This window comes from Scyliorhinus canicula, chromosome 20 (assembly GCF_902713615.1).
Source record: "Scyliorhinus canicula chromosome 20, sScyCan1.1, whole genome shotgun sequence".
Lineage (NCBI taxonomy): Eukaryota > Metazoa > Chordata > Chondrichthyes > Carcharhiniformes > Scyliorhinidae > Scyliorhinus > Scyliorhinus canicula.
The window spans coordinates 15,241,289-15,252,467 of record NC_052165.1 but is presented as its reverse complement, the minus strand read 5'-3'; the positions used below and the strand labels follow the sequence as shown (position 1 = coordinate 15,252,467).

The window sequence follows — 11,179 nt, the reverse complement described above, 5'->3', positions numbered from 1 at the left end:
TTCCCATCTTATACTCCCTAATTCTTGCCGAATCACAATTATAAATCTTGCCCTGCCGTATGGCCCTATCCCTCTCCATTGCAATAGTGAAAGACACCGAATTGTGGTCACTATCTCCAAAGTGCTCTCCCACAAACAAATCTAACACTTGGCCCGGTTCATTACCCAGTACCAAATCCAATGTGGCCCCACCTCTTATCAGCCTGTCCACATATTGTGTCAGGAAACCCTCCTGCACACACTGTACAAAAACTGCCCCATCCGAACTGTTCGACCGATAGAGGTTCCAATCAATATTTGGAAAGTTAAAGTCACCCATGACAACTACCTGAGACCTCCACACCTATCCATCATCTGTTTTGCAATTTCTTCCTACACATCTCTATTACTATTTGGGGGCCTATAGAAAACTTCTAACAACGTGACCACTTCTTTCCTATTTCTAACTTCAGACGATATTACCTCAGTAGGCAGATCCCCCTCGAACTGCCTTTCTGCAGCCGTTAAACCATCCTTGATTAACAATGCTACTCCTCCACCTCTTTTACCACCTTCCCTACTCTTACTGAAACATCTATACCCCGGAACCTCCAACAACCATTCCTGTCCCTGTTCTAACCATGTCTCCGTAATGGCCACAACATCGTAGTCCCAAGTACCAATCCAAGTTCACCTACCTTATTCTGGATGCTCCTTGCATTAAAGTAGACACACTTCAACCCACCTTCCTGCCTGCCGGTACACTCCTGCGACCTTGATACCCTCCTCAGTACCTCACTACACTCAACACTGGCTTCTGGACTACAGCTCGTTTTCCCACCCCACTGACAAATTAGTTTAAACATCCCCGAACATGGACACAGAGGAGTGGATGAGCAGATGGTTTGCCCAACATTCATTTGCACTGGTCATCGCTTTGGTGACAAGGGCATCCTTTTTGTCTTTGGATTGGTCGACAATGAAGTCCATCATGTGCCAGTACTTTGATTGTGGATGTCTCCGGAAAGTCTTGAACTTGCCTTTTTGGTGGAACAGAATGTTAACGATGACAAGCTGGTGTTCCGCTCATTTAGTGAGCAAGAGAATCCGGTTTGAGTTGTAATTCCCAACTCCTTCCTTTCCAGTGGTTCCATTCCAGAGTTGGAAATCATTTCCAACTCTGGCATTGAAGTCCTCAAGGAGGATGATCTTATCTTCCCTCGAAACTTTGGAGAGTATGGTGTTCAGGGTAGAGTAGAAGTCTTCTTTGGGCTCACATTGGCATCAAGCATTGGGGCCTAGGCACTCATGACCATTACCTGCTGATTCTTGGCAAGTTGTAGACGGAGGGTCATGAGGTGCTCGTTGAAGCTGACAGAAGGTCCAAGAGTCGCCTGATGAGTTTGTTCTTTTTTTTAAACTTAATTTATTCCAAACATACACAGCAGGGGCAGCAGGGTAGCATGGTGGTTAGCATAAATGCTTCACAGCTCCAGGGTCCCAGGTTCGATTCCCGGCTGGGTCACTGTCTGTGTGGAGTCTGCACGTCCTCCCCCTGTGTGCGTGGGTTTCCTCCGGGTGCTCCGGTTTCCTCCCACAGTCCAAAGATGTGCGGGTTAGGTGGATTGGCCATGCTAAATTGCCCGTAGTGTCCTAATAAAAGTAAGGTTAAGGGGGGGGTTGTTGGGTTACGGGTATAGGGTGGATACGTGGGTTTGAGTAGGGTGATCATGGCTCGGCACAACATTGAGGGCCGAAGGGCCTGTTCTGTGCTGTACTGTTCTATGTTCTACACAAACATGTCAACATAGCGCAAAATAAACAAAGTACATACAGTTCAATTCTGTCCTCAGCCTCAGCAACAACTGAGTTTGAGGAACAAACAGTTCCTCAAGCACAGACAGAAACGGCCTCCAAGACGTAAAACCCCTCATCTGACCCCCCGAGGGCGAACGTTATCTTCACCAGCCTAAAGAAATTCACACAAATCCCCCAATCAAGCTGCGACCCTCGGCAGCGCTGCCGACCTCCAGTTCAGTAGTACCCGTCACCGGGCACTCAAAGAGGCGAAGGTCACAACATCGGCCTCCCGATGACTTCATTGCAATGTTAATGTAAGCCCACTTGTGACACGGGGAGAACATGCAGACTCCGCACAGACAGTGACCCAAGCCAGGAATTGAACCCGGGACCCTGACGCTGTGTTAACCTCTGTGCTACTGTGCAGCCCAATGTGCTACCATGCCTCCCATACAAAATAGGTAAATAATATGAAGGAACAGATACGTTGTGATCTAACCAAATGGAGGACGAGACCTGAGGAGCTGAATAGCTGAACAATCCTGTTCACAATTTCTTTTTATATGTAATCCTGAGGTTGGACTGGATCAGTTGCTCCTTTCTAGCACCGGGGAGAAGAGGGAGGGAAAAACAGTGTCATTCATCATCAGAATTAGAGTTTCTGTACCAGATATGAAAACAAATGAGTTGTTCGATAGAAAATAGAAAAGCTCCAATTACTAGCTGTATTTTGATGATCATGGTAAGAACAGTTATGTTTTATTACAGCTGAAATAGAGAGAGATATACATCCAGCCAAAAATATAAATTGTTATGAAGATCCTTTCCAAAGCCACAAGTTGTGCTGCAGGATATTGGATTGCTGTCACCCCAAAGGGCTGTCAGACGATGTCCTCAACATCCCCTCGCTACTTATTGACACCAAGATTCTAGTAGCCAAGCCAAACCTCCTCCTTGGCTCTGCCAAACCTCAGATTTGGCTTCTATAGATCCACCAAACCCCAGGTTTCCCTTCCACACAAATGCTAGACCATAGGATCATGCCAAATCTCAGCAGTTCCACTGTAGTGTTGTTAAAATCCAGGCTCCCTACTCCAATTCTGCCTGATCTCAGAACAACTCCCCAGTGTCACTAAAGCCTAGGACCAACATCCAAGCACTACCAAACCCCAGGATGGGCACCACTGCTATCAAATTACAGGAATGATCCCACATGTAGCCAACCTACATTACCCAATACTAATGCTAATAAATACAATATAGACCTCTTAGTGGCCCATAGTATAGACTCAGAATTTAAATTGGTATGGATAAACATAAGTACAGATAAAGAAATAATCTGGGAATATCATTTAATGAAGATAGATTTTGAAGGCACTCATATTTGACCTTAAATGGCATAAATACTCCAAATGTAAAACAAAATATCCTTTAATCCACCATTACCGAAGTCAGGAAGACCTACCAGTTTGTTGCAACACGTGCTTAGATATTTTTTAGTTACGTAAAAAGTCTAATGATAAAAAGACAACCCATAATGTGACTGAATGATGCTTTTTAAAAACAAAATGGTGTTCTCCTTTTATTCTTAGGTTCCAAATACAGTGGTAATTAATGCATCCACGTATGATATAAAAAAAGTGTCTCGCGTGGTGTCACATACTTAAACACTATTAGCTTTCATAAAAAAAATAAAAATATATAGAAAAACAGTATTAAAAGTTGATGTACAAAAATATCAATTTTGTAAACATGAAACATCTCTGCGTGTAAAAAGATTTTAAGACATTTGAGAATACAGATAGTATTCTAAACGATTTTTTGCAGGCCAAAAATAAAGGCAGTATAAATACAAGCATTGTGAGGTATATATAATTCAATATCCCCAGCAATATCTGGGGAATGTGATTCCTGGTGCACAAAGCATACAAAAATAAAAAAAAGTTATTCAGAAATACAGCATTATATCGATTTGGCAAAAATAGTGCAGAAAGTGAATGAATATTGCACAGAAAGGATTAAGTGGCTTCCTAAAGGACTTCAAGTCTCTTGTGTGCTTAATCTTCTGTAAAAGACTTTCGGCCACAGCTGTTTATGCAATTCATCCGGCCAGACAGCGAGTCACATCAATTCTCGAGCTTTCCATCTGCCATTCTGAAGCCTCACATTTGCCGGGGCACATATTGATTTCATAAAGGTTTAAAACGTGTCACACGTCTTTGATGGTAGCATTCGTAGCCAATCAGAGAGAAATGCAATACATGCCGTGTGGTATTCTGCACTGATCTCGAGGGAAGCAGCAAATCTTAGAAAACCGTAAAAGAAAATGTCCCTTTTTTTCACAGTGGAGGCGTCAATCTGTTCACACAGACTCTGCTGAGGAAGATTTCTGAATAAGCCTGGTTTACTGGACCATTGACTCGATAGTGTAGTTTGGAAACAGATAAAAAGTCTTGCACCAATGACTGCTTGTTATGACTTGAGTTTCTCTTTCCCACAAAGGGGTGGCTGGAGTGTCTTAATTTTCTACGCATTGTTGATTGGGAAAATTCAAATTTATCTACCTAAAAGTGAAGAGTTAAAAAATAAGTTAGTTTGCATATTCGTAAAAGCGTATTTAGTCAAGATGAGATTCAAATTGTACCTGGTCGAGACTTTTTGAATTCAAGGGGTGTCAGTTACAAGGGGTCACGATTTCAAAGTGAAAGGGGGAAAGTTTAAGGGAGATGTGCGTGGAAAGTTTTTTATGCAGAGGGTGGTGGGTGCCTGGAACGCTTTACCAGCGGAGGTGGTAGAGGCGGGCACGATAGCATCATTTAAGAGGCATCTAGACGGGTATATGAACGGGCGGGAACAGAGGGAAGTAGACCTTGGAAAATAGGAGACAGGTTTAGATAAAGGATCTGGATCGGCGCAGGCTGGGAGGGCCGAAGGGCCTGTTCCTGTGCTGTAATTTTCTTTGTTCTCTTTGTCTTTGTACAGTCGAAGTAATGCATTTTTAAAATTGGAACCAGTCAAATCTGGAACATATTATCCTGCCATCAATGACCCTTCTACTTAGATTTAAAGTATCTAATCAGATAGTTCTAGGTTTTTGGCTCTGGCTTTCAACTGTTGCTTCTACTGCTGCCTTTTCCTTGAAACTGAAGCATAAGTATCTATTTCATATCCATCCTACTTTAACAGTATCTCACTTGGAATTGAATTGCTCATCACTTTAATTCCCTATCTTAATTATCCTTTTTGTTACTTTTACTATTCCTTTTCATATCCATTCTTTATTTTAATCTCACATTTCCTCTTTGCCTTACTAATTGTTTTTTTTAACCTCCTTCCTAATCTTATTTATGTCACCTCTTGATTGCCAGGGACAAAGCGGCTATGGCAATGGAGCAAAACTACACATTTTTGTAATAAAGTTGTCTATTGGCATCTGTGCAGAGGCGCAGCTGTCAAACACCCAGCTCCGCAGATTCAACTCATCACACTGCTGTGGTGGTTTGTGCACAGAGAGATGGGTTGCTGGCCTCTGCTAAGCTGATTGATTCTCGGGGCCTGGGCGTGCTGCTGCTGCAACGTCACCTCTATTAGGATGGCGCAGAATATTTTGACCAGGGAAAAGCCACCCCATGTCCGAAGCCGATTTGTGAGTGGGAAGTGGAAATCACCACCACAGTTCAGATGTGATTAGTTAAACAAATGTGATGGACAAATTCCTTGGAAGCCTGTATTTCGAAAGAGTCCTGTGCACTAAACAGCCCTCCAAGTCCTCAATTACATTTGTCAACGTGCTCAGGGGACTAAATGACCATTATCCTTTTGGACATAAAGTTGCACCAATATCAGGAGCAGCTTATGGGCGGCATGGTAGCACTGTGGATAGCACTGTTCATTCATAGAGCCAGGGTCCCAGGTTCGATTCCTGGCTTGGGTCACTGTCTGTGCGGAGTCTGCACGTTCTCCCTGTGTCTGCACGAGTTTCCTCCAGGTGCTCCGGTTTCCTCCCACAAGTCCCGAAAGATGTGCTGTTAGCGAATTTGGACATTCTGAATTTTCCCTCTGTGTACCCGAGCAGGTGTCAGACTGTGGTGACTAGGGGTTTTTCACAGCAACTTCATTGCAGTGTTAATGTAAGCCTACTTGTGACAATTAAGATTATTATTAGAACCTTTTGCGAAAAGTGCAGCGATGCAAACAGACCATGTAGCTGTGATGGATTTAAGATTTGCATGGGTAAAAAGATCAAAGAAGTTTGCATTTGCACATAAATGTATTAAAATACAAATTTCCTTGATCGTTTCAGTAAAATAACAATGTAATAATGCTTAAGACAATGAGGAAGCTCAGGGTTTTAAAATCTCATCCTGCGATGCAGGAATGCATTTTATCCAACAGCCTTTTGAAGCATTGACACAACTCAGTTTAATTCTAGAATAGATGGACTTGAGTTAGGCTCCTCACTGCACATTTATACTTGGTCGAACGGCACCATGTAAACACATACCACTGATGTCATTTATTCATATACATATTTGGTAATCTTTACATATAACTGGAAAAATATATTTTTTACAGTGCTACAATACATGTGAAACTTAAAAGCATCTAAATGAGTCTTACTTAAACATGCCAATGTTATATATATTTTGCTTAATAAATCATTTAAGGAAAATGCGTGGAACTAGCTGTAAGTTATAGCTCCAATTTAACAAGATAAATTAACTCAAAATGTCAGTGTAACATTTTAATTCTAAGGAAGCCTCAAGAGGAACACTTTTGAAAAAAAGCAAGTTTAGTTACCTCATGAAAATGACATGCACACTTTCCCTGAAGAAATTCTTTATAGCGTCCCATAGTGATACTAAATGTATCAATAACATCATAACCATAGTTCTTTGCTTGAGAAAGTATTTCTGTATTTTCTTTCCACAGATTTTGCACTTCATTCTATAATAACAAAAATGTCAAGCATATGAAAATCATATTGGATGTATTGCATCTCTAGCGTATTAACTAAAATGCAGTTTAGTAAGTGATATAGTAGTCCAGCCTGGGATTAGTTTAAACGTCTATTTTAGTGGCCCATATAGACTTTCATTTGTTCTCCAAATGTGGGCAACACAGACAAGGCTACTTCTATTGCCCATCTCTAGATGTCCTAAGATGTTGGTCGACCTCTTCAAAACACTGGGGTCTTAGGATTGGCCCCACTGTACAACTTACGGCTCACAGCAAGAAAGTGATTCCCGTCTACTGCAGTTGTGAACCAGTTGTACAAATTTTGTAGGTGGGGAGTAAGTTTTGTAATTTTCTATTCTGTGGAGAAGTAAATCTGTTTTCCTTGACGATCAGATGCTGGCAGCCAAAAGTGAATGCACCCCTTAATTTGTAATGCATTTTCCCAGTGTCCTCTGGAAAGACAGCAATGATTCTGAACTCAGGCGATATTATGAAACTTTAGTTCTCGTGATCGTCACCACCTCTACCAACCAATCAGAGGGGGACGGGCGCAATTGGCCCCATATGTCTGTTTTCTGGTGAAAAATAAGAATTGGGGAACCAATTTCTGGGTATATGAGTATGAGAGATGTCCACCAGAAATGCCCAGGGCGCCCTCCGAAAAGTGCGCCTTAAATCCCTTGCATGTGCTAATCAGGGACACACTGCTTGATTTAGTACCCTGCTGCCAACCGTGTATTGAATGCTCCACAGTTTTTCTCTGTCCATAAGCGCTTATGATCATCAATGGAAAGGCAGCTAAAATTTATTTTCATTTGTGTTAATGCAGAGCAAAGAAATTTGGGTGTTCCTCCTGGTTCCATAGCAGTATTGTAGCCCATCACCAGCCTGGTCTTGTTCTTCCACTTCCCATTCACCCTCCGAGCCAGCCACCCTAGGATTTAACTACAGGTAAATTCCACATCAGACCCGGCCCAATTCCCCAGGGCCGTGAGCTGTATGAAGATGCCTAATTCATATCCTCCCCACACTGATTTTATGCAGATGAGGACAGACCCAGAGTGAACCTGGGGGATGTATCTTCAGATGCTGCTGTTTGGGGGTTTGGTGGGAGGATAGGATTGTTGTTATTGATATGGGGATTGACATTGCATTCATTACTGTTTATTGTTGATGGGTGTAAATTTGGGAGAAAATGTGAAAAAAGGAGAAGAAAAATATTTTAAAAAATGTATCTTCAGATGCAAGTTCCAAGTGTGTGCGCCATCTACTTATTGCTATTTTCTTTGTGCGTCCAAATTTAATGGAGCATCCATATGCATATCAGATTATCGGGACATGATTTTAAGCCTGAATGCTATTGGAAATGCTATTCCATTTATACAAGGGTGACATTGTAAGAATAGCTGTAAGGCTGTTGAAGTTCTACTTACCTCTATCAGAACTGGCAACATGATTACCCCTAGAGTACTATATTTTCTCGCACTGAATTTCATGGAAATTACAACATGGAAACAGGCAGTTTAATCCTGCCAGTTAATGTTGGTGTTTATTCTCCAGAAGTGCACAAGCTTAGTTTGTGGAGTCTCCAGAGATGTACGATGCCAAAAGCAGCAGTACTTCACATTTTGGCTTGACTTAATACATGATACCCACATGTTTCAATCATGTTAAAGGCCTTAAGGTAAACTGCCAGTTTTGCTATGGAAGAAAAGGTAATGTCGTTTGGACTGTAAATCAAAGCCATTCATGTTTCCATTTACCAAATCTGCTGCCATATCTCCAATGCAACCTTGAAACCATCAAAGGTGTGTATCGCTCACTAGTTAAATATTTAATCACCTGAAATGATAACCTAGGCTTAATTCCGTCAGCTTCAAGCGTCACTGAAAGAATATCCACTAACTTATAAAATGACCAGGTTGCATACGCAAAGTATGCAGTACTTCAAATGTACTGAGAAAGCACTTAAGGATTTCCTCAAGGTTGTCTCCACTTTGTTTTCTGTGGTGTTGTAACATATTGACTATCGAACAGCACAAGGAACCGATTTTTGGTTCCGCTGTGTCATATAAAGGATCATATTTTCATCTATTTGACAGTTTTTGTGAAAATATAGGCAGAAAGCGGAAATTAGAAGGGAGCAGCATGTGTTTAAAAATAACACTCCATCAATCTTTCGTGTTGCTATAAAAGTGAAAGAAAAGTGATGCAGAACGTCTCCACCGCTGTATCGTGAACTGGACTAGTGATTCAGGGGCCCAGACCTTGAGGCTATCTAATCCTATTGTATTTAATTAATTAATAATTATTAATAATAATAATAATCGCTTATTGTCACAAGTAGGCATCAGTGAAGTTACTGTGAAAAGCCCCTAGTCGCCACATTCCGGCACCTGTTTGGGGAGGCTGGAATGGGAATATAAATCCCAATAATTAAGACATCTGGAATTGAAAGCCAGTGGTGCCATGAAGCGAGGCATCAATTGTTCTAGAACAAAAACTCATCTGGTTCACAAATGGTCTTTCGGGAAGGAAATCTGCCATTCTTGCCTGGTCTGGCCTAGACGTGACTCCAGGGGTGGATTTCTCCATCCCGCCGCACCAGATTTCTGGTGCAGCACGCTGTCGGGATTCTCCATTTTGCCTGCCGGTCAATGGGGTTTCCCATTGTGGAGCAGCCCCACGCCGCCGGGAAACCGCCGGGCTGCCGGCAATTCGGAGAATCCTGACGGTGGAGAATTCAGATTCTTAGCTGCCCTTTGAAATAGTCTAGAAAGGCGCATAGTTGAGCCAAATTACGACAGCAAAGTCGAAAAGGCATAAAACCAGATGGATCAGCAAATGGAAAACTGACTTAAGCACCGGAAATGACAACCGCACACCCCACTCTGTTGATCCTGTAAAGTCCTCCTTACTACCATCTGGGGCACCTGTCAAAATGGGGGTTGTCCAACAGACAAGTCTCTGGTGTACAGTCGGGAAGGAGTTGCCCTGGAAACCCTCAACATCGACTCTGCATCCCATGAAGTCTCATGGCAGTAGATTAAACCAGGAAAGGAAACTATCTACCATCTTCCCTCAGCTGATGAATCCCTGCCCCTCCATGTTGGACATGACTTGGAAGAAGCATTGAGAATTTCAAGGGCACATAATGTACTCTGGGCGGGCGACTTCAATGTCCCATTACTAATAGTGCTCAGTAGCATCACTGCTCACTGACGCTCAGTTTGGGTTCGTCCAGCGCCACAGCTACTGACCTATTTGCGACCTTGGGCCAAAGATGGACGAAAGAGTACAGGTGTCTTATGTTGAAAAAATAGTGGCTGTAACTGTAATTGTGAAGGAAGACATAATAGTAAGGTGATAGGTTCCAAGCAAAGGTGGTTTATTCTGGAAGATAATTATTGACTACCACTAGAAAATTTTATTTGGTAAATTAAAATTCTGTAAATATTGAAATTTTTAAAAATTGTTAATCTAGTGACATGAAGGTTCAATAAATACGACAATGAAAGTGTCAATTTAAAAAAAATATTAATTCTTTTTTTTGTCAAGGTGCAATGCCATTTTCTTTCTATTTGTATTTTGTTTCCTGTTTTCTAGTGGCCCTTAGGACTGTGGACAGTCCATCAGCTGAGAGAAGGGAGTAAGCAGGTCACCTGTTCCCAGGCCTTTGGCAGTGTTGATCTGAAGTGTGAGAGAGGAGCGCAGAGAACTGCCTGGAAAGGACTGGCCACCATTCTTCCATAGGGAGGCAGCTGAGCTGGAGTACAGCACTCTCACACTATTTGTCTTCGGAGCTGATCAGCCTGAGCCTCTCACAAATAATTGAATTCAGATCCCAGTTGGCAATCCGGGGTTCTGGAGGGACTCCTGACCTACTCAGATGCGCACAAAAGCTAAAACCATGGGAGGGCGACACAGTTGGTATTCTGGCCAAATAGGCAGAAGGCCGCCTTCATTCTAACCTACAGGAAATGAAATTTGAGAATGTGAATGATTGGAACTGTTAATGTAACATTCTTTGAAACTCAGCGCACGATATCTCCCTGGTCTGTGTATTAATACTAAATGTTCCAAAGATCAACGATTGTAGAATCCGCGCAGAGTGAATATACATGGCATGAGAGGCAGGATACAACAATACTGATTTTATTCTTGGTACACAATAACTCCACTCCCCGAAGGGGCTGGTTTAGCACACTGGGCTAAATTGCTGGCTTTTAAAGCAGACCAAGGCAGGCCAGAAGCACGGTTCAATTCCCGTACCAGCCTCCCTGAACAGGCCCCGGAATGTGGCGACTAGGGGCTTTTCACAGTAACTTCATTGAAGCCTACGTGTGACGCTAAGCGATTTTCATTTTCTTTTTTTTTTTTTTTTTTTTGAAGTTTTTTATTTAACACAAATTTGTAACAGTTACAAAGCGAAAAATGGCCC

General features: G+C 42.2%; 1 protein-coding gene across 2 annotated transcripts in view; it reads right to left on the bottom strand.

The window, feature by feature from the left end:
* Window positions 1-3,116: 3,116 nt before the first annotated feature.
* cped1 (cadherin-like and PC-esterase domain containing 1) overlaps window positions 3,117-11,179 on the bottom strand; it is a 282,548-nt gene continuing 274,485 nt past the window's right edge. Inside the window, exons 21-22 of one of the 2 annotated variants that reach the window (XM_038780826.1) lie at window positions 6,580-6,726; window positions 3,117-4,343 (exon numbers count right to left, since the gene is read on the bottom strand). In XM_038780826.1, coding sequence (XP_038636754.1) covers window positions 4,119-4,343; window positions 6,580-6,726 — 372 coding nt within the window. In that variant the 3' untranslated portion in view covers window positions 3,117-4,118. The remainder of the gene's footprint in view (window positions 4,344-6,579; window positions 6,727-11,179) is intronic. The other variant, XM_038780827.1, reaches the window with a different exon arrangement.